Raw genomic sequence first — 21,902 nt, 5'->3', positions numbered from 1 at the left:
CCCCCCCAAAACCTGCTTGCGGGAGTTCAACCTGGTACCGTTAATGTCCCCCTTATCTTTACTGAGATGAAGGTGTCGCCTGTATTATACTTATTTTGAGATCTTCTAAATTGAAGCTATCAAGAGTGTATGGTTCAAATCTGTGTGTGTGTGCGTGTGTTAGCTGGCTGTAAATAGTCTGATGCATGTTCTATTCTTCTCAAGCGGAAACATGTATAGCAGGCTGGTGTGCCCCCCTGCCACTGCCCCAACCTGGTTTCTTTTTTTTTTTTTTTTTGGATTCATGTACTTGCTTGCCGAGCAGAGTTCTCTTGTCTGTACATGTGAGCTTTCAGATCGCTGTGATATACATAAAAAGACAAAATTATTAAAAAAAAAAAAAAAAAAAAAAAAGTAAGCAGAATGTGTTTTTATCTCATGCTAACTGATTGTAACCTGTACAGTACAATGTATTGAGGGGGAAAAACATTTATAAATGGTTGCCTACCGAAACACGGGGCATGTTTTAGTCGTTTATTGTCTGCAACACTGACTGACTTCTAGGGCACTACATACGACATCAACAAGTGACAACTTAAATGATATGATTACAACCAACTTTGTCCCACATAAAGATTATTTGCCACTGCAATGACAGCAACCGTAACAAGAAATTCATGATGGTACACCATCACAATCTAACTGGCATCCTCGGGTTACAATTTGCGTGCCATAAACCACAGTCAGGTTCGTATGAGGTCAGCTCAAATGAAAATGTAAAGCTATTTCACAAAATCGCCCAAATCGAATGCAACATTTGAACATGATCCAAATAAACTCGTGTTATGAGATTCACTAATTTATATCAAGACAAAAAGCAAAAGATAGCAACAAAAAAAAATAATATCCGAAAGCAAAGTTATACAAGAATCTAGCTCCTCTTCATCTTGCGCATCATGAAATGGATCAATCCGGGCACCAGCACCACAATCTGTGGCACCATGGCAAATTTGACAAAAAACAGCCCGTAGTAGAGCGCCGGTGGTCGCAGCGGCAGCGGGGCGCTGCACACCAAGTACAGAGCCACAGACGAGAGCGCCAAGGACACGGTCTGTGCCCACCAGGGCAGCGGCCAGCCGCCAGGCTTCCAGTGCTGGGCCAGACCAAGGCCCAGCAGGGCCCCGCAGTCCCGAGCCAGTGAGGTGAAGGGGGCCACATCGGGCCGAACCCACTCGGAGCGGCTGCACCACTTCTTCGCCAATGCCAAAGACCTACAAGGTGAAAGATTTCATTTCTTTGTGTAGTTTTTATTGAACGCAGACCTATCATTTCATTACAAAGCCAGCACATGTCACGTTTGCATTTGGCAGATTTGCATATTCAATTTTTTTTCTCCAAAGATTTTTTCAGTTGGAATTTTTTTTCCCTCCATTTCCTCAGGTGTTTTTGAGTGAAAATCTCATGACACACCACTGGAAATAAATGTCACAAAAACATCTGACATCTAATGGAAGAGCAAATAATTGTTCTGGCTGTCACTAAATATCACTGGCGTCAATACATTAGAATACTTGTTTGTTGTGAATAAATAATTTCTCTCACAATGCTATGCTGCGGCAGAGTGGTTAGGAATCGAACTACTAATCACCTTACTGAACATTTTTCATGACGGTTTTATCATGAGCAATTTCCTCTGCAACCAAATGAGCCACCAAAAAGGTCTCACCAGGAGAGGTCGACGCCCAGCTGCCGCAGTCCGGCGTTTAATATCAGCGTGCCAAGGAGCAAGGAGACGGCGACACCAACAAAGAACCGGAATGAGCGCTTTTCTGGAACCCTGCTGTTCAGGTACATTCCTACCACAAGACCTTTCAGAGAAAAAAAAATTAGACTAAGTCAGTATTTGCCAGGTCTATTTGCACATTGCACACAAAATTAATTTGACAAAAGTCAGTACGGTATTTGTCAAGTTAATTTAGCGCACACAATAAAAGGTACTCATACCTGCAATGGAACCAGTAACCACCTGGTGTGGGAAATGGGCTAAGACAAACACTCTAGAGATGCCGACGACCACCAGCAAAGTACCGTAGAGCAGGTAGGGTATGTAGGTGACCGGTATGCTGTAACACAAAAACAATACAAGTGGAAAGAAATCAAGTTGTTGGGCAGATTTGAAAAGTCCACCGGTCATTTGTTGATTTGTTTTGGTGTCAGTCAACGCGGGAGGTTTTTATTCCCTCCAGACCTTGCAGCAATTCTGTATTGAGTATCTTTTATATTGTCAATCTTCACGTGTTGCTACATCGTTTGTGTTCAACTATCTTTTGCTCTAAGGGCCGCAACACTGATGCTCTTTCTTAGCCCACCCATGGCATTTCCCATTAAGCTTTAAGACAGAATATATAAAGGCAAAATTATGTGGTTGTTTTAAACACACCTTTGTTTTATGTTTAGTTGGACAGTGAACTTTAATAAGCATCTTGCAGCATCTTCTGTGGAGAATTGTTCACTAACTACCAAACTATAATCATGTTGTGAAGTGAGTTCTGTTGACCACCTCACCTGCAATTACGGCGGTACAGGAAGGACCGCAGGGAAGAGGCCACCACCCACCAGACCGCCGCAGTGACCATAGCATGTCCCGATGGACTGCCTGATAAGGGAGGGTGACACATATTCAAAAAAAGGTTCCAAATCGAAAGAAGAGTTACGACTCATCTGGCCTGACATAAATTCTCACCTGGGCCATTTTCACAGGTGGAGGAGTACTGCCTAACCTTGGGTAACTTGTTGATGAACGCTTGGGATTCACCGATCCACCAGAATGGTCTTTCACCAAAAAGCACACTAGAAATTAAATTGGCAAAAAAATCATTTGAGGGAGCATTTTAACACATGCTCAACAGTTGAAATTATACTATAAAAACATCCATCCATTTTCTATTCGATTTTTCCTCATTGTGCGCTGGTGCGTCAAATTCATATCATATATCCAACAATAAAGCAATAAATCAGGAACAAGGACGGTCGAAAGCAAAACAACAAAGAAAAACAACGAGGCACTCTAAAGCGGCTTTGCATGTTTGCACCGTGAGAGAAGATAGAAATCTGATCTGCGCTGTAATGTCTTGTATCTACGTGTATCCGAACTTGACAGTAAAGTTTTCTTGAAAGTACACATAGGTGAATGAAATAAAATACAAACAAAAACATTCTTTTAGAATTTTAATTAATTAAAGCTAACTGAAACGACATCTTCGGTTTATCAAACTAAAACTAACTAACTTCGTTTTCGTATTTGTCAATGTATATTATACTTGAGCTTTTGGGGTTCTTTTTAAATGTTTTTATTTCTGTATTGTTTTGTACGGCTTTGTAGAAGAAGGAAGTCCGAGCAATCGTTTGAGAGTAGTTAACTTTATTACACAATACCCTTGTGTGTGTGTGTGTGTGTGTGTTTTTAATCTTGCTTTCGACAAATATAACTATCTAAATTATAAAAACTAAAGTTAAAACGAAATAAACGAATTATAATGAACAAGCAAAACTATTATAACCTTGGGCCTGAGCACCAATACTTTTGCAAAACTGCTGTTTAGACACTTTAAATATAAAAAAGGAAATTAAAAATAATTAGAATTGAAAAATATATTTACCATTTGAGCATCAGGTTGAGCCACTCTGTGACCGCGGCCACCCACAACACCGCGACGCCAGTCCGCCGGCAGAAAAAGTACGAGCATGGGAAGACGAACAGAAAAGCCGCCTTTGGGCCGCCAACGTGGGTGATGAGCAGCCAGAGGTTCTCCAAGCTCTTCGTCCTGTTTTGGAGGATTTCGGCCATCCAAATGCCGTACGTGTGGATACAATCCATCACTTGTCCTTGCGTGACTATCACAATGAGTGTGACTGCTTGATGCTTGATGCCGTACTTCCACCTCGCTTCCACTAGAGTTCGCTCTAACATGAATGAAAAATCACGTGAAACGTCAGACTTGTCATCGTGCACACGAGTTATTATAACGACGTTAATTACAAAGCGCGTCTGGCGAACGTGTGACCGTGTGACGTTATGAGTTATTTCATATGTGTTTTGCCGTAACGTAGCGTCGTCGCGGGGATGCTGGGCGGCGTGACTCGCGACACACGCCCCGCCTACGTCATCACGTCGCGCTACGTAAGGCACGCGCTCCGGTTTGCTGGCGGAGAAGATGGCGGCTCCTGGACCGGGGGAGTATTTCAGCGTCGGGAGCCATGTCTCTTGTCTCACCTGCTTGGACCAGCGGTTGCAAGGAGAGGTGGTCGCTTTCGACTACCAGTCCAAGATGTTGACTCTGAGTATCCTTTTGGTTTGGGAGCCGGGCGGCAGTTGGCCGGCTGGCCTGGCCCTGCTCGGAGGGCCTGTCGGCTCGCCGAAAATATGTCAAATAGTGCTCCGCGCTGGCGTAATTGGCGCTAGCTGGCTTCAACAACGCCTTTCTGCGTTTTAAAGGCACGATTCGGGACGCCGTGGCATGCGTCTGCGTTCGTGGGGTTCGGGATGCGTTGCCGGACGCGCCGGTGCGACCGCTGCGGTCAATGGATGTGTTTTGAATCTGCTCATTGTGTTTCCAGTGGTCGACATGGATCACTATCTGGCAGCGTCAGGCATCATGGCAGTGTGTGCGCAAACGGTGGCAAGCTAGCAGGCTAACGCAGCCTGCTGTCTGTATGTTTGAATTCGAACGTGTTCTCGTGTAATTATGTGGCGGCTACGTGCAAAGTGAGGCGTGTTTGGGGTCGCGGGTTTCCCGTGTGCCACCCGCTCCCCTTCTCGCCACAATGAGGGGCTGTGTCGGAAGGCTAACATGCTAGCTAGGATCGTTCAAGCTCTCACTGGCCTTGGCTCTGTACGTCCGTTAAAGTTGCCCACGCGCACGTTTTCGCCACTTAAGTCGAGTCTGCTTTTCAACTGAAATGTTGACAATTATCGCAGTTACGAGCGAGAGAAGTCGATCCATGTGGGGCCTTCTGTTAGCCGCTAGCTTCATGTTGAGCAATTCTGCAGCCCCTTATGGGTGTGTGATTCTACAAGTGGATGTGTACAATGTACCGCCATCCTTTATACAGTCGGCTCTATTGTCTTAAAAATGATTAGCAATTAGCACCACGTGTCCCTTTTCATTGGCATTTGAGCATCCCTGAGGGTAAGCGTGATTTATTTTTTTTAAGCCTGCCAGTTTGTGTGTCATTGAAGTCATCATGAGGTGTGCTTGCAAAGTCAAAACTTATGTGTAATTGAACCACAATGCCACCGCCTGGTCTTTCAAGGTCACAGTTGTTATTTGCCAGGAGTCACCAACAACCGCAGGCCATTTGCTACGAGGGTACAGAGAAAGACTGAACCATTTACCATCAGAGCCTGTAGGAAGTGATATTCTAGTAATCGAGTGCATTTGCTTGTGCACGTCGTAAGGAAAGTAGTATGCCCTCCAGCTAGCAAAAACGAGTAAAACAAACATGTTTCGGAGAGCTTTTCTTTAAAAAAAAAAAAGGAGGCCAAGTATTGAGAAAGAGAGCCTATAACTTCTTCTCCAAAACAGAAGCTGTATCAAAGGAACAACATTAGCATAATGCTGAGTTGTATTTGTTTCTATGCTGGGCATGTCAAAATGTCTTTGTGAAAACAGTCTGTGAGGCAAAATAACCTCACGGCTGCTGTTATACACTACTACTCACAAAAAAGTGAGATGTTGTGGACTTTTTGGTTAAAATTTGTGTACAAAACTAGAATGCACCGCAACTCCCTTTGAAGTTTTGAATAGACAAATCCAAGCGTTCAATGCTTCAGTGTGACCTTTGTGTTCTCTCACAAGGGGCCGAATAGCAAAATTTCATTAGTTTGATCCATGCATCAACCGGTATATTTCCAAGGACATCTTCCTGTGACACTTTCACTCTCTTTCTCTGTCTCTCTTTGATGCAACTTGATGATAACATGGTTGCACTCAGCTCAATTGTTTGATGTTGTCTTGGTCTCATCATGGCAACATGTGAACAAGACTGCCTGAAGTTTCACCTAAAACCCAATATACTTCTTGTGTGTACTGTACCACACAGTGAACCTTCGCCCATTCGTGATTTGCCCCCTTTGTAAATGTTTCTGTAGAACCCAACGACTATTGGCTGAAAAATGCAGAGATGCCGCCCAAACCACCCTGCTCCTCCGGCCCGCCACACATCGTGTGACAGGGCCGAGGTGTCTGTTTTCTGATTGGATGCATGTATTGAGGGGTGGGATCAGTGGAGGGCGGAAGAGGATTGTGAGCCTGTCGACTTTTTGCGTGCGAAGTGATCACGGTTGACATGCTTGTCGTAACCTTTCTTTGGCGACGTTATCAGTTTTGTTTTTTTCCTTTTTGCAAGCGACTTGCTACATTTAGTAATATATTGCAACATGCTCGTTTGCTGTGCGGACCCACCACCTATTTGATTTCTGCATGTTGCCCAAAAAAATTTGATTGCCGATATAATCTACTTCTAGCTGTAATTGTCATTGTGGATTGGACACTTTTCCCCCTCATGCCCAGGTACTTATGAAATTATAAAAAGATTTAAATATTGTTGTGAAGCACAATATATGTATACTGTATTTGCATGGCTCATCTTGCCGCCGGAAACATTTTTTTGGGGGGTGTGTGAAAGGAAGCTCATGGATGTTTTTGATTGCCGCTTGCATCCGCGATGTTGCAACGCCATGCGCCGGTGATCCAAATTCGAAAAAGCCAGCGGCTGACCGTTGGTCACTCATGAAAACAAGTTCCCACCCCCTCATATTTTGTATCAAGTCAGTTGTTTGACAGGCTTGTTTGTCACCCGCTCTGGTGCCGCAGTCCTTGACTACCCGCCTCCAGAATGTGCTTCTTCCAGCGGCAAGCCCAACCTCAGCGACGTTGTTCTGATCAACCTAGCCTACGTTTCCGAAGTGGACATCATCACCGACCGCACTGAGACTCCGCCCCCTCTAGCATCGCTGAACGTCAGCAAGGTCAGTGTGACAGCTGCGTGTTTGCAAACAGGACCACAGTGAGCGCATATTAAAAAAAAAAAAAAAAACTGATGCAAGTTTGACTTTATCAGAATTGTCTGATAAATGAAGTCTGCGCTGTGTCCATGTTTTGACAGTCCTCTGACCAGATCACTGGCAAGCAATAGCACTCATAGTCTCCAGCTTACATGCGGCCCGAATGAGGACAAGTGGCATTGAAAATGGATGAATGGACATTTTAGGCCTCGTACGGAAGCACCGAATGTCCGTGTATTGTAGACGTTTTTGCGCATTTCAAGATGATTTAAAAGCTCATGGCTAACTGGAGCTATTGTGGTAGACGCCGTTAGAAGTAGACACCAAATGGGTCCTCAATTTTTTATTTCTTTCAACTGTGTTCTTTCATGTCATGTTTGATGTTGTGGCTAAATGGGCGTGTTAATTCAGCTGAGCCCCCCCCCCCTTTTTTTTTTCTTTTTCCAGCTTGCCAATCGAGCAAAGACAGAAAAGGAGGACAAGCTGTCCCAAGCCTATGCAATCAGTGCTGGGGTGTCTGTTGAGGGCCAGCAGCTATTCCAGACTATTCACAAAACGTAAGCACCATCAAGTTCAACTGCGCATAGTTGTGGTTGTTGTTTTCCCTCCATGTTCTTGTCAACTCAATGCTCTCGTCTCCACGTGCGCAGCATCAAAGAGTGTAAATGGCAGGAGAAGAACATTATCGTGATGGACGACGTCGTCATCTCGCCGCCTTACCAGGTGGACAACTGCAAAGGCAAAGAGGGAAGCGCTTTAAGTCATGTACGCAAAATAGTGAGTACGCTAATCTTGATGATTACTTTCACGTGAATCGTTTATCTTGCCGTTTCGAACAAAACAATCAGACAATCTGGGTGGCTCCTTAAAGGTTAAACGTGTATGACTTTGAAAAGTAGTCTGTTCTATTTTGAAATATTTCTTTGTTTATAATGGTAAAGCTATTTGCAGCCACACCGGAATGAAGTCGTACTGTCGGTCTACTGTAGTAGATGCCTGATTCCACATAATTGTTCTCCCTCTTTGGAAAATGTCAGTTTAAAGTTTCTAATATCCTAAATCGGGTGGGAAAATGTTTGCTGACAGTCAATTTCTATTTTTTATTTATTCTTTTTTTGATATTTAAGTATTAGAAAAATGATTTAAATGTTTTGAGTTGTACTTTAAATTATTTAATTCACGAAATTACAGCAATATTACAGTACTGTTAATAAAAGAATAGATGGAGCAGGCTGGCCTTCTGTGAACTCATACACACTGACAAGCTTATGAATCCTTTGGAATTCCGGCGATTTCTCTACAAAATGCTGATAAAATGAAAACAGCGTGGGGAATCAGTCGCCGAAAAGCATGGACGGGGGCAGGACAGTAAATGAGGCAATTGTTCAGTGCCAATCGCCTCTCAATTTCCACCCTGTCCTTTTTCCCCTCTACTTTGCAGCAATCGACAATTGCGCTACATTTTTGTGTTTGATTAAAAAAAAAAATATATATATATATATAATCTACAGTATACTGCATGTGTTTACCACAAAAACTTACCGGATTGTTTGTCTCTCAACTGTGTGAAAAGCCTGTATAATGTGAAGGAGAGGAAATGGGGAAGTTGTCGCCATGGTGACATTGACACGGTCCCCGCCCACCCCCCCAACCCCCTCGTTTCCCCCTGCACAGGTGGAGAAACATTTTAGAGACGTGGAAAGTCAGAAGTCCATGCAGCGTTCACAAGCACAGCAAACACAGAAGGACTCCACTTTATCTTCTTGAGGCGCCGCCGTGGGGAGGCCGGGCGGCGGCGGCATAGGAGGATGAGGCGGTTGTAGGGATGGGGTCCTGGGGCGGGCGCCCGCCCTTCCCGCTCCTGCTGCCACCGCCAAGCCGAGTCGGCATTCCTTGTCCTAAGCGCAGGCGTCCGCTACGAGGCGGTGCGCTGAAGTTCCTTCCTGGATCATGAAGATGATAAAAAAGAAAAAAAAATGCGAAAGAGAGAAAGATAAAATCTTAAAATTAGACTTTATAAAGAATAATTTAATCATGAACCATAAAAGCCACCATAGTTTCCTTAACTAACTTGAATCCTGCCTCCCGCTCCCCCCTCCCATCCCTTCCTTCCCTCTCTTCGCCTTCAGTTTCATTTCAGAAAAGACAAAAACTAGCGCAGTCAGAAAGGCTTGTTAGCTTTATTTTCTGTCATCTTTTTTTTTTTTTGTTTGTTTGTTTTGGCCGTCTCCCATGTTCTACTGTCTGTATTTTCTGTATTTTAAAACAAAATGTGACTTGAAACGCCACACTTTAAAGGACATTTTCTAAAATAAACGTAACAAAAATTCTGACTGTAAATTTTAGCCATTTTTGAAAAGCCATAGGTTTTTTTTTTTTTTTTTTTTGACTAAGCTAAATTTATATCAAAACGTGGTTAGCCGTGAAGTGTCATTGTCGTGTGGGACACCAATAATTTGAAATAACAAAAATGTGAAGGAAAAAAAAGGGAAAATATTAATAGTTTTGGTTTTTAAAAATGCAATTGTCTGAACACCAGAGATTTGAATGATATAACTCAAAAAAATTATATTACAGAAATAATCCAATTGAAGTTGGATTTAATCCAAATGACTCCATCCAGTGAATTTATAAGATCATATCATTTTAATGACATCAAAATGACAATGCAAATGTATAAAAGGATATATTTACATCAAAAGCTTGCAAAGAAAAAAAAAACAAATAGTGTTAAGGGTGCTGTTACAGAGCATCAATCATCTTGGAGTTTCCCTTTCAGACTAATTTAACCCCGAAGATGTAGGACTGCACCAGAAGGCTTCGGGGACAGCATGTGGACAGTTTTTTTTTTTCCTTTTTCCCAGCGGATGATCTCCTAGGCATCCGTCGCCAGGATGAGCACTGCGCCGAAAATTCCCACGTTGTGCCCGATGAGTTTCATCTGGTTCCAGAATTCCACCTTGCGCGTGTGGTGCCAGTAGCCCAGGTTGCCGTCGATAAGCAGCACGACCAATGGCAGGGCCGTGGCGAGGATTTGTGCCGCCGTGCGCACGTAGCGCCCAGACAGGAAGGCCACAGCCAGCGCGCCCAATGCCGCAGCCAGCAGCGTCAGTGCCACCTCGCCGCCTGGTAGGTGGTTCAAGTAGGCCAGGCGGTCCTCTTTGCTGTGCTGCAACGAGTACGCCTGCAAGCACACACCCACAGGTATCGTTTTGTTTCTTTCAAAGGGCTATTGGTGACAATGGAAAACATTTTTTAAATTGATCAGATCAGTCCCGTCCCCCCCACACCCCGTGCAACATGTATAGCCTAATATGGTTTTACAAAATGAAAAGGGTCCAAGATGCATCATGTAGGATGAGTGTTGCAATAGAGATCTTACCACACAGATGAGATAGACTCCCAGGAAGATTTGTCCGGTGGACTGCAGGGACCTGCTGCGAGCTTTCCTCCGGTAAACCTCTCCCGCCCCACTGGCCAGAACAAGGAAGCCCCCGATGATGGCGAGCGCTCGGGAGTACATGCGCACCTGTTGAGAGGCCGCTCATTTGTCCACTTAGTTTTGTCACGATTGACAGACACCTGTCGGGACGCTCACCTTAAGCCAGTCGCCGTAGTGCACCTGTGCCCCAATGTAGGATGCGTATGTGCTGACCGCTACCTGGATGGCGGCAACCATGGCAAACCAACGCCTCTTCACTCCAAACGACATGAAGCTGGCGCAGAGCACCGCCGCCCCCATGTCCACGTACAGGTACGGCACAGGGATGTCTGGCTTCCTGTAGGCGACAATCCAAACGATGCTTAATCATTTCGTTGATGAGTTTTACGTCCGCCTTACAGATGTGATGCACAATTATCAATGTGTTTTTTTCTTCTAAACATGTTTAGTTTAAAATGTATAGATTGTGTCAAAACAACACAATAATGTAATCATAGTATTCAATTAATATTGTATTAAACCTTATTAGCATGAGAGAAGAGGAAAGCAATGAACCATATGTTACACTAGACTTGACATCAGTTTTCCAAAAGCATGAGGAGAGCAAAGGTGTATCCCCTCTTTTCCTCAGCACCAAGATGGCACCACAACCTTGTCAAATTTTAGTGATACTTTGGCGCCATCTAGTGGCAACTTATTGTTCCATGAAGAGTGGGAAGACCAGTGAATACTGTATACTGTACTTTTAAGCGCATAACAGGGATTCCCCAAAAAAATCTTATGATAGGCGGATTGGTGAGTAGCAAATAATTTTTTTCAGACGCACAATATTTAACACTAGCGATGAACGTTTTGATTTAATTTTATTGTAAACCATTACTGATTTGATCTGAAAATAAATTATTTTGAAGTTTTTTTTATTGTATTTTGCAAAATTTAAATTCATCTACATGTAAAAGTTATTTTAGCTACATCTTCCTTTTTTTTTTTTTTCCTCAGTCCTTTTAAAATGTGAAGCCGCTAACAAGCATTGACAGTCGGCGCTATTTCTGCAATGCAGGTGTCTGTGATTAAAACTCTGCCGCCTGCAAACGATTCAACAATTCACATGTGTCCGATTGGCATCCATGCATGTGGATTGAAAGATGATTTATTTTGTTTTAAATCCAGACCCTCCAAACTGAACAAGAAATAATGGAAAAACGATGACACAAAGCCATGACTCTTGTCCGTGTCCCGGTTTTTGTGTGCACTGAAACAATAAACAGCTCACTCACAAAATATTCTACTTTGGCAAGTGTCTTCGTGTATTACAGAGTAAAAGGGGCTTTAAATTTACCTGCCGTGCTTGATGGTTCAAAACTTTTTTGACCGTCTTACACAATAAGACCCAACTCGTGTACTTCTAAGAAACTGAATCTTGTTGCGCAGATGTGAGAAATAAGCAGTTTCCAAAAGAGGAATGGCAAGCAAGCTAAAATATCGATTCAACTGAAAAAAAAGTTATTTTAGCTTTTTTTTTTTTTTTTTTTTTTAATGTTCAGGGCACAAGATGGTTGAAACTTGAGAGCTGGAGTAATAATTACACGATTCTACGTAATTACAGGTCTTCAGTGCGTGGAGGTCTCAAAGACCAACACACGCAAACGATATACAGGACACCCAAAACCGAATTTTGACCTCCCTACTATGGAGACCCAGAAACGATTCGATTCCACGAGCAAATATACGTAAATCGTCTATAAATACGACGTTCCTTCACAATAAATGTCAAAGGGGGTTGATTTTTTTTGTTTGTTTTGGTTTAGCTTTTGGCTAACTTACCCAAACATTGCGGCTTATAAAGACCTCGTATTTACAAATATATCTATGTATATTTTACCTTTTGGAGTCGGCTCGTTCGGCAAACAGCATTAGCATACAGAAGCAGTTCCAGAATCCAAAGCGGGTCAAAATAAAAGCACCAAACTGGCTGAGAAACCTCAACAGCTGCTTCCTATTCGGCGCCGCCATGTTGGTCGTTTACGACGACCGTGCCTCATCGGACTACATCATGTCAAAGTAAAAGCCAATGTCTTTTTCGACAACGTAGAGACTACAATAGAGTCGTCGTAACCTATTATTTTGAAAGAGACATTTCGCGCGAGAAGAAGGCGTCTTGCCATTGGCTGACAGAACTGCAGGGTACGGGAATGTTTTACGAGGACATTTCTGACGCTGCCACTTAGAGGGGAAGTGCAAGATTACGTCCACGTGTGTCTTGTGGTTGCTGTTTTTCTCCCAGTTTGGTGAGGTCGTTATGTCTCGTTGAGTTTACATACTTAAAAATGAAAGCGTTATAGCTCAAAATTGAGACTTGTCGTGCTGTCGCACGTTTGTGTTTTCCAACAAAAACAAAGGAAAGGCACTATAATTTGTCAAATGAGACCCTGCCAAGTGCAAGTGGCAAAATGTATTTACTCATGAAAGCTGATTTGCACGATACAAATTTTGAAGATTTTTGTAAATTTGTTTGTTTTTGGTATCCATTGTGGCTAATCCATGGCGACGTCACTGAATTTAAACTGTCGTGTGAAAGAGCCTAACCCAGATTTTGAAAAAGGCTTAAGCGCTGACTCCTGCTTAAGGTGTAGATAGAAAAAAAACAGGGCAACACGGTCCTTCAGACCTCGTTCAAACGATCAGATCATCAGCAAGGTCTGCGGAAGCCTGACATTGAACCTGTTCATTTGAGCCAGGTGTGTTACAACAGGGAGACTTGGAAGACATGCAGGACAGCAGCCCTCCAGTACCTGAGTTTGATACCTATGATCTACATGCTTCTGCGTGGTGATATGTAAATACATACGTTTTCACTGTTATGCCGATGATATGCACTTCGTCTTTAGAAATAACAAACCCACACAATTGCTGTGATCTAGAGCCATGCCTGGCTGAGATTAAACAAAGGATGTCTTAATTTTTTTTTGCATTATTATTGGCCCTGCTGCTCATCGGCACCTATTTAAGGACCCAGCTATGAAATGAAAAGAGTCACATACTTTTCCACACTGCACTGTGAATGCTTCAAAGTTTTGTTCTGTAAAACCATGGAAAAGTGTGTGTGTGTGGTATTAGTTTTGTCTACAAATCTACGTCATCGTTTCCTACTCAAAGCGGTCACAATTCTTGAATGTTTAATCCAATCACGGCGGATTGGCGACATCAGGTGATCAGATGAGCCGGGCTGAAGAGCAGTGGGACAGGATGAGTCGGTCAGTCGGTGCGAAGACCGTACATAAGATTTTACTCGGAGACTTTTTTCCACTTTGCTTGTCGGCGATCCCCGCCATTCCACAGGTAAATATTCCTATTGAGAATTTCCGATCATTTGGGATGTGTTGATGTTAAGTGGGATTTTTTGCACTGAAGATTGTTGGTTTCTCTCTACAGTCAGGATGGCTCGGGATATGTCTGATAAAGAGATCTTGAAAATGGAGTTGGAGCAGCTGAAGAAAGAAGTGAACACACCAAGGACAGCAGTATGTCTATTAATGAAAAATTTAATTACATTTCACCCTTTTATATTGCATCTCAAATGCTCCCAATCTGATATGTGACTTATTTTCCAGGTGAGTGCAAATTGCACAGACACAATCTCCTTTGTGGAGGCGCTGCTTCCCAACGACCCACTCATCAAGGGAGTCCCCGATGACAAAAACCCCTACAAAGGGGACAAGGGCGGTTGTCTAATCACATAGCACACAGCTGGAATTTTCTACGACCACCGACCGAATTCCCGCAGATGGAATGTACAGCACGCTAGCAAGATCAGATATGTAAAGTATGGCTCTTTGTAATTAAATGCAACTGGCTTCAAGAAAGATGAGTCCTGACTTTTTTTTTTTTTTTTATCACTTTTATCCTATGGCACTTTTAATGCTCGTAACGCTCAAACAAGGTTAACCGCTTTAGCCAAACTTCTAATAGGATTTACTTGCATTTGGCGGTGTCCCGGCGTCACTTCCTGCTTCTTTCTGAAGCTTCACTTCATCCACTAATTGGATGGGCCAGGAAGCAGATTGTGGCTGCCAGCAGTTGATGCATTTATCCCTTTCATTATTGAACAACTTGATGATGGAAACTTTGCATTTTCACGATTTCTTACGAGTACACTGTAATCCATAAAGTGTGACTTTACGGATTAGACAGTTTCCCCTAAGATCTTGTGTCCGTGGAAATAACATTTTTGTGGAGAAAAAAAAGGGACATTTTTTCCGAAATAATTCCGCATCTCAAAAAGCTTCACATAATTCAATAATAAACCAAACAATTGTATTGTCATTCATGTTAGCAAGTTTTTCTGTCAGTGAAATTTATCCCGAATGATGTTTGTGTGTCTTCTTGCTTCTTGTTCTTCTGCGATGGGGCAAAAATATTCGTGCCCCATGAATTCTTGCTCACAAGTGAATTTTGTTGATTTACATCATTGCTAGAAAGCTGAAGTCACAATATTCGTTTGAGCGGATGTGGCATTTAAGGTTACTGGCATTAGTCCTTTGACCTTGTTTAGCCCATATCAGCACCTTTACAACGTGTTAGCCAATCCTCAGATGTCACTGGTTGTTTATCGTTTGGCGACCTTGGGCTGACTTCCGTTACTCTGTATTGTTTCTGGTATCGTGAATGGTTACATGTTTGTTTTCTTCTTTATATCTTACAACATCAACAGAGTGTTTACAACTTGCTTTTAATGCGGCTCTAAGTTTGCAAGCTTGATAGCATAACTTACAGTCCCGTGTAAATGGTCTTACCTTGTTCATGTTGATGATGTGATTGCGGATTGCACGAAGTGGTTTACATGATAGAAAATGGGTCATTGCACCATTTTCTAACATGCCTCCTCGTGTTTGTGTAAAGTCAGCTCCGTGGTCGCCAAGATCCACTAACTGGAACACTTTACACAAGTCGAAAATGACTCATCCACTGGACGTTTTTTTTATCTTAATTGCCTTATCAGATAAGCATAATTGAAGATACCTGACCTATCATGATAAGCCGTGATGGTGGCGGCTTGCAAAAACAAAATGTATTGCAAAGCCTCTTAATGGTTTTCTTTTTTACTTGTTTAGTGTAAAATTAAGTGTGAATATGTTTAAAATGTGAAATAAAATCAAAGCTACCATGGTGTAAAAATCTTAGTAACCCAAAGGCCTTATCTTTATGACTTGTGTATGATATGAATGGTGTTATGTTATTTAACTCCCCGCCCCGTGCCAGGATCCACTTGTGCCTACTAAAAGGTGCGTCCCGACGGGAGAAACATTCACAAACCGTCACATCCACCATGTGGCTCCTCGTATTCATCGCGTGGTTGCTAGTGTGGCTGGGGTGCACCTACTGGTACCTCTTTGGCAAGCGCAGCCCCTTCTCCCTGAACTCTGTCAGGCCTCCTGGACCCCGAGAGTTTGACCAGAAGAAGCGGGACAAAGTCATCAAGCAAGGTAAGATAATGAACGCTCTACAAACACGTCATTGGTTTCTCATTGCATTGCTGTATTGATTGACACTTTCCCCAAAAATATTGTGCTTGTACATGCCTCCTACTGCAAGTTGGTTAAAACCGTCAACCACATTTATCTTATTTTAGCAAAAAATATGAGCAATTCTCATGATGAAGAGCATACTGTGGAAAACTTCTGAAAATAGTTTATTAAAATGTAAAATTTTCCTGTTTTTATTCCATTTTCTAGGTGCAACTTTGAACCGAGCTCAACTTAGTTTGAGCATTTAGCAAATGTGTCCTATACTGTGTATATATTGAGAGCCGTTTCTAATTTTCCATATTTTAGCAAAATATTCGGGTCAACTTTCAGCATGGCGCATGTACAGGTGAAAAAATACGAAAATACACGATGAATATCTCAACATCCATTTTCATGTTTTTATTCAGTGTTATGTGCGTGATTTACATTGAAACTATGGAAAAGTTAATTTTTGCATGGAGCATAAATACAGTGTACAAAACTCAAATTTGTTTAATTTAGATATTTTTAAAAAAATCGTGCTTTCTGTTACTATTAGCAAACTCTTGGTTAGCAAGGCGACTTTTAAATACGGTTGAAACAGCGCACTTTTCAGTCATGCTGAGATGAGCTAGTAGAAAAAAAGTTTTCTCTAAATAACCTATTTTTGCTTTCAAGAGCCTCAATAAAAATGAGCGGTGGTACGACGGCTTCGTTCATCGTAACTGATTTATGACTTGCTGAATACGCTATCGACTGTCAATTGGAGTGTTGAAAAGCTTGAAGAAAATAGATTAACCTTCAAACCGTAACGCGCTGACAATTGTGCAACACAATAACATTTATGATGTCTGGACCGTTGACAAGCTCGTCAACGTCATCCCTCACTTGCTTATGTAATCAACGTATGCAGGTTTCAGCTTGGACAAGGTGCCACGGGACCTCGACGTGATCGTAATCGGAAGCGGCATCGGCGGACTGGCTGCCGGTGCCACGCTCGCCAAGGCTGGCAAGAAGGTTCTGGTTCTGGAGCAACACGACCAAGCCGGAGGCTGTTGCCACACGTACATCGAGAAAGGCTTCGAGTTTGATGTTGGTACGAAAATGCAAACACGAACTACCCCCTACCACGAACGGCTAATCACAATGCTAACATTAGCCTTATGCCGGGGGTGTCAAACTCATTTTTATCGCGGGCCACATTGTAGTTACGGTTTGCCTTAGAGGGCTGTTATGAATTTTGGGAAGCCATATAAATGTTTAATCCCCTCCACATATTCGCGTACAGCGCACAACAAATTGATGAATAACTAGTTTTGACATCAGACGTCAAGAATGACTGTTATTGTGAATTGTATGTGACAAAATTTGAAATTTTGGTTCAGACTTTAGCAAGCATCATGGAACTTGACATGATGTGGCTGGCCAGATCTGGCCCCCGGGATTTGACTTTGACACCTGTGCCTTATGCTAACCCCGTAATCGTATCAGCAACCCGTAAACCTTAACCCTAATTCTAACCCTTCGAGTTCCTCAGGAGGTGAGATACATGTTGAAAAGTTTTACATCGGTATGCTAATACAAACCCAAACAACGGTAAACCTACCCTCTAATACTGATTACTGTATAAGCATATCCTCAATATCGATCGCTAATCCAAGTGATAAAATGCCCTATATTGCTGTTTGGCAGGCCTTCACTACATTGGTCAGCTGCACAAGAACAGTCTGCTTCGCATCATTTTTGACCAACTGTCCGAGGGCCAGTTGGAGTTCCAGGAGCTAAACCCCCATTTCGACACGATACAAATCGGCCAGGGGGAAGACAAGCGGGAGTACACCATCGTCTCGGGCAAAACAGAGATGAAATCTCACCTCTTGAAGCAATTTCCCGATGACGCGGAAGCCATTGAGACCTTCTTCAAGATCATGAAGGTTTAAGGACCAGAGGCTTGCTTATCTCATTGGGTTCAACCAGTTCTGCATAGTGAACCCCACTTTGATGTGTGCCAGATTTCAGCCAAGAAGACTCACTACCTGGCGACCCTGAAGCTTATCCCGCAGTGGCTGTCTCTGTTCCTGTTGAAGTCAGGAATCGCAGACCTCCTCTCACCGGTTTTCCGTCTCAGCGGAACGTGCGCGACCGACCTGGTGAACACACTGACCGCCAACAAGGATCTCCACGTCATCTTCTCGTACCTTTTCTACGGTGTGTCTTCAAACGCCTCCTTTAGACTGCGTGCGGTGGTGTTGCTCAGCCTGCAATCGCATACTGTGTGCTCGTCAATGTTTGTATTGGTCCGCGCACAGATTCTCTCCAATTTTTACCAAAAGTCTTCCAGTGTTTGAGTCATTGAAATGTTTTCTACATCTTAGGTGTACCTCCAAAGGATTCCAGTATTTTGATAAATGCCCTCCTGGTCCATCACTACAAGCGAGGGGCATACTACCCCAAAGGCGGCGCCAGCGAGATCGCCTTCAACATCATCCGCACCATTCAGAAGTACGGCGGTAACTGCCTCGTGCGAGCACCCGTCTCGCAGATCCTGGTTGACGACAAGGGGGCGGCACACGGTACGAAACTGAATCCCAGGTAGGATACTGAAGACTCTTGAAGTCAAGATTTCATCTCTGCGTCACATTGCAGGCGTGAAGGTGAGGAAAGGCGGAGAAGAGGTGGCGATCCACGCACCGGTGGTTGTCTCAAACTGCGGCATCTTTACCACCTTCCAGAAACTTCTCCCCCCTGAGATCCAGGTCAAGCCAGGTGATGCAAAAGCAACGTTTTTTTTTTTGGTTTATCAAAGTTAGAACGTACGACGTTCAGAACGAAGAAACGCTATTCCTCTGCAGACATTCAGGAGAGGCTGAACATGATGAAGCACGGTCGGGGATCCTTTTTGGTCTTCTCTGGTTTCGACGGCACAGAGGAGGAGCTCGGTCTAGAGTCCACAAATTTCTGGCTGTTCAAAAACAACGACATGGACAAATCGTAAGTAAACGCGTAGAGCAGTCCAAATTGTTTTTTTGTTTTTTTTAAATGTCTGGATGATCTCCATTTTAAATGTGTCCTTTTTGTGTTTGTTGTAGGATGGAGGACTTTTTTAGTTTGAGCAAAGAGGAAGCACCAGACAACATCCCCATGATGTTCATCACCATGCCGTCTTCCAAAGACCCAGAGGCCAAGATAAGACACCCTGGTACAAAGCTACACATTAGTGTTTTCGAGGACATGGTGCTTGGGTATTTTGGCTTCCCCTCACACTTAGGTTCATTGAAGACTCGTCCACAAAAGTGAAGATGAGCATGTTTCTTTGTCAAAAAGTCACCCGCTCACCCGAATTCGGTTAAGTTGGATCTGGAAAAAAATGTATAGATGGCTGTTTTGACATCCATAAATGGTGTCCACCACAGGAAAATCTTGCATGACCATCCTGACCATGGTGAAATACGAATGGTTCGAGGAGTGGAAGGACACGGCGGTCCGCAAACGTGGCGACGAATATCACAACTACAAAATGAGATTTGCCAACAAGCTCTTCGACTGGGCTTGTCAGTTGTTCCCAAAAATCAAAGACAAGGTCGGTTGTCGGTCGCGGGGACGTCGGCGATCTGTCCGGTGGACATCCTTTTATAACCACCACAGTTTGCCCTCCCAGCTGGTCTTCCAGGACGTGGCCACGCCTCTGACCAACATGCACTACCTGGGCGCCCAGCGCGGAGCCATGTACTCAGCGGAGCACAACCTGGAGCGCTTCCAAGCCGAGGCGGTGGCGAGGAACCGCTGCCACACGCCTGTTAAAAACCTCTACCTCTCCGGTAAGAACCCTCAGATGTCAGACACAGAGCAAGCAACCCAGGCTTTTAAGTTAGAATCGGGGTTTTGGGGTACGGGGACCCAATACAGGGGGTAAAAAAATTCCATGGACCCCCCCTCTGATAATCCGAATGCCAATTGAACATAACTGTACCCCTCAATTCCTTTTTAAACCGAAATATTCATTTCCCGCTCAATACATAATGTTAACCAAATTGAAACAAATTTCAAGATTTATCCACTGTCCTTAGCTCATATGCACTGTAGTAATAATATTGGCAAAGTGACTTGGTGTTTAAAAAATATATATATAATAATAATAATAATAGTTATAGGACGATGACAAAAAAAATTCTCCAAAATTTTGTATACTGTATATCCAACTTCGCTCGCTGATGTGTGATGTGCACTGCTTCCACTAACACAGCTGCAAACATCGAGCACCGTCAATGTTGCCAACTTAATGAATTGATCGCTGTACTTTGCAACTCTGTTCGAGCCACTATTAAAAAAAACAAAACAAACAAAAAAAAAGGTGATGTATTGACCTCAAGAAACCGATAACGAGTAGAATCATTTTAACATCGTATTCCAAATGACAAGAAATGAGTTCCTAAATTGCCAAAGCAGTCATTTTTTTCCCATGGAATAAATTTTTGACCCGTGATATGCGCATGCAAGTTGGAACTGTTTTTCTCAGGTCACCTTACCTCACCTGTACAACTCTACATGAGAAAAGAGGAATTCTGCATGCGCGCTGGGATGTCATATTTATTGTGATACGACACAGTCATGTCATAGCTTTTAATTACCTCCAAGTTAAGGTAGGAAGGAGTCATGTGTTAAGTTGGCTAAGAGGAAAAAACGGTTGTCGTCTTCCAGGTCAAGACGTATTCAGCTGCGGAATAGCGGGCGCGTTGCATGGCGGTGTCCTGTGTGCCTCGGCCGTGCTGGACCACATCGTCTACATCGACCTGCTCTTCATCAAGAAGAAGCTCAAGTGGCGTCAGGCCAAGGAGCTGGCTCTGCTTGCTCGGAAGAAGATGCAGTGAGCAGATGCACTTTTTTTGATTTTTTTTTATTTTTTTTAACAAACTTTCGCAGGATCTGCAGGTGATCAAAGAATAGCTTCAAACTAAGCCCATAACTTTCATGGAAATGTGAATGATCGTTGTTTTATTTATGAATCTACACTCTATGACCAAAAATATTTGCTCACCCAACCAAATGACCCGAATCAGGCGTGGAGCTGTCACAGGATGGCACCTGCGCAACAAATCCAGTTGTGAAATTGGCACTTAAGTCATACATGGCAATTTTCCGCGGATCCGCGGAAATCCGCCGTTTTATTTCTTAAATTGATCATTTTTGTGAATCGTCTAAATCCGTTGAGAAAAATTTAGGGGCGGTCAGATACCTTATCGTCGAGTTTTCACGAGCTCTCCCGAACAGTCTCTCCGTTTTCCGTTTGTAAACAGCCCTGCGATTGGACGTGTATGAAAGCTTCAACTAATCAGATCACTGAAGGCATTATTTGTTGCGGAAGTCTTAGCTCGATTATAAACGGCCCAGCGATTGGTTAACCACAAGCGATTGGACCAATCAAATTGCATGTAACATATTGTTTTACCTGATTCATGGCGGCCCGTTCGTCTCGCAAATTCATTGTTCTGGGATCGTTTTGAGCGGAATTATGAAATTTTTGACGAAAGATCAGAGTCTTCAATCCTAGAAATTGACTCAAATGTCAAGAATAAATTCCGATTGGACTGGCTTGACAGAAAAGTCACTGTAAAGGTTAAAATTGGTTCCAAGTTCGACGAAGTTACAGAAGCTCTTGGACAATAAGCTTTGACGTAGCAGGCAAAGCTTATTGTGTGTATTGTAGTGACTTAATTAACTATGGCTCACGTGGATGCGTTGCACTGACAGATCATGCAACAAAAGTGAAAAAACATGCCGACAAAATCGCCATTCGACGGAGCAATTATCCTTTGGGATCGGCATTTTTCAATCAAACTTCGTCAGCGGATACAACTAAAGACGTTACGCGCTAGGGTACTTTGGCTGAACCAAGCAACGAAATCTGCTCCAC

General features: G+C 43.2%; 5 protein-coding genes across 5 annotated transcripts; 3 read left to right on the top strand and 2 right to left on the bottom strand.

The window, feature by feature from the left end:
* Positions 1-278: 278 nt before the first annotated feature.
* On the bottom strand, positions 279-4,058 carry g6pc3 (glucose-6-phosphatase catalytic subunit 3). Its single transcript, XM_019865694.1, has 6 exons — positions 3,639-4,058; positions 2,723-2,829; positions 2,545-2,635; positions 1,984-2,102; positions 1,706-1,847; positions 279-1,250 (listed from the first exon to the last, which is right to left on the bottom strand). Exons 1-6 carry the CDS (start codon positions 3,947-3,949, stop codon positions 911-913), a joined length of 1,110 nt encoding a protein of 369 aa, XP_019721253.1. The 5' UTR covers positions 3,950-4,058; the 3' UTR covers positions 279-910.
* A 76-nt stretch (positions 4,059-4,134) lies between these two features.
* Positions 4,135-9,333, top strand: lsm12b (LSM12 homolog b). Its single transcript, XM_019865696.1, has 5 exons — positions 4,135-4,320; positions 6,876-7,009; positions 7,493-7,602; positions 7,696-7,822; positions 8,720-9,333. The coding sequence occupies exons 1-5, from the start codon at positions 4,194-4,196 to the stop codon at positions 8,810-8,812; spliced, it is 591 nt and encodes a 196-aa protein (XP_019721255.1). The 5' UTR covers positions 4,135-4,193; the 3' UTR covers positions 8,813-9,333.
* A 339-nt stretch (positions 9,334-9,672) lies between these two features.
* Positions 9,673-12,541, bottom strand: tmem101 (transmembrane protein 101). Its single transcript, XM_019865695.1, has 4 exons — positions 12,370-12,541; positions 10,644-10,824; positions 10,428-10,574; positions 9,673-10,229 (listed from the first exon to the last, which is right to left on the bottom strand). The coding sequence occupies exons 1-4, from the start codon at positions 12,498-12,500 to the stop codon at positions 9,921-9,923; spliced, it is 768 nt and encodes a 255-aa protein (XP_019721254.1). The 5' UTR covers positions 12,501-12,541; the 3' UTR covers positions 9,673-9,920.
* Positions 12,542-13,554: 1,013 nt separating this feature from the next.
* On the top strand, positions 13,555-14,350 carry gngt2b (guanine nucleotide binding protein (G protein), gamma transducing activity polypeptide 2b). Its single transcript, XM_019865580.1, has 3 exons — positions 13,555-13,826; positions 13,920-14,008; positions 14,099-14,350. The coding sequence occupies exons 2-3, from the start codon at positions 13,925-13,927 to the stop codon at positions 14,225-14,227; spliced, it is 213 nt and encodes a 70-aa protein (XP_019721139.1). The 5' UTR covers positions 13,555-13,826; positions 13,920-13,924; the 3' UTR covers positions 14,228-14,350.
* A 599-nt stretch (positions 14,351-14,949) lies between these two features.
* On the top strand, positions 14,950-20,983 carry LOC109513268 (putative all-trans-retinol 13,14-reductase). The gene is made up of 11 exons (XM_019865578.1): positions 14,950-15,970; positions 16,905-17,087; positions 17,684-17,925; positions 18,004-18,199; positions 18,367-18,564; positions 18,638-18,757; positions 18,844-18,982; positions 19,081-19,190; positions 19,405-19,571; positions 19,650-19,809; positions 20,690-20,983. Exons 1-11 carry the CDS (start codon positions 15,706-15,708, stop codon positions 20,857-20,859), a joined length of 1,950 nt encoding a protein of 649 aa, XP_019721137.1. The 5' UTR covers positions 14,950-15,705; the 3' UTR covers positions 20,860-20,983.
* Positions 20,984-21,902: the final 919 nt, after the last annotated feature.

The sequence above is a fragment of the Hippocampus comes genome, unplaced genomic scaffold (assembly GCF_001891065.2).
Source record: "Hippocampus comes isolate QL1 unplaced genomic scaffold, H_comes_QL1_v1.1 scaffold58, whole genome shotgun sequence".
Lineage (NCBI taxonomy): Eukaryota > Metazoa > Chordata > Actinopteri > Syngnathiformes > Syngnathidae > Hippocampus > Hippocampus comes.
This window is presented reverse-complemented; position numbering and strand designations above follow the sequence as displayed.

Excerpts from the sequence above, each read along its gene's own strand:
- g6pc3 (XM_019865694.1), bottom strand. The coding sequence starts at position 3,949 with ATGTTAGAGCGAACTCTAGTGGAAGCGAGGTGGAAGTACGGCATCAAG. Across the intron at positions 1,848-1,983 it reads GGTTACTGGTTCCATTGCAG|GTCTTGTGGTAGGAATGTAC; the intron begins GTATGAGTACCT and ends TTTCTCTGAAAG. Across the intron at positions 1,251-1,705 it reads CTGGGCGTCGACCTCTCCTG|GTCTTTGGCATTGGCGAAGA; the intron begins GTGAGACCTTTT and ends TTCACCTTGTAG.
- LOC109513268 (XM_019865578.1), top strand. The coding sequence starts at position 15,706 with ATGAATGGTGTTATGTTATTTAACTCCCCGCCCCGTGCCAGGATCCAC. Across the intron at positions 18,983-19,080 it reads AACAACGACATGGACAAATC|GATGGAGGACTTTTTTAGTT; the intron begins GTAAGTAAACGC and ends TGTTTGTTGTAG. Across the intron at positions 19,810-20,689 it reads TAAAAACCTCTACCTCTCCG|GTCAAGACGTATTCAGCTGC; the intron begins GTAAGAACCCTC and ends GTCGTCTTCCAG.
- lsm12b (XM_019865696.1), top strand. The coding sequence starts at position 4,194 with ATGGCGGCTCCTGGACCGGGGGAGTATTTCAGCGTCGGGAGCCATGTC. Across the intron at positions 7,010-7,492 it reads CATCGCTGAACGTCAGCAAG|CTTGCCAATCGAGCAAAGAC; the intron begins GTCAGTGTGACA and ends TTCTTTTTCCAG. Across the intron at positions 7,823-8,719 it reads TAAGTCATGTACGCAAAATA|GTGGAGAAACATTTTAGAGA; the intron begins GTGAGTACGCTA and ends CCCCCTGCACAG.
- tmem101 (XM_019865695.1), bottom strand. The coding sequence starts at position 12,500 with ATGGCGGCGCCGAATAGGAAGCAGCTGTTGAGGTTTCTCAGCCAGTTT. Across the intron at positions 10,825-12,369 it reads GAACGAGCCGACTCCAAAAG|GAAGCCAGACATCCCTGTGC; the intron begins GTAAAATATACA and ends TGTCGCCTACAG. Across the intron at positions 10,230-10,427 it reads GAGTCTATCTCATCTGTGTG|GCGTACTCGTTGCAGCACAG; the intron begins GTAAGATCTCTA and ends GTGTGCTTGCAG.
- gngt2b (XM_019865580.1), top strand. The coding sequence starts at position 13,925 with ATGGCTCGGGATATGTCTGATAAAGAGATCTTGAAAATGGAGTTGGAG. Across the intron at positions 14,009-14,098 it reads TGAACACACCAAGGACAGCA|GTGAGTGCAAATTGCACAGA; the intron begins GTATGTCTATTA and ends CTTATTTTCCAG.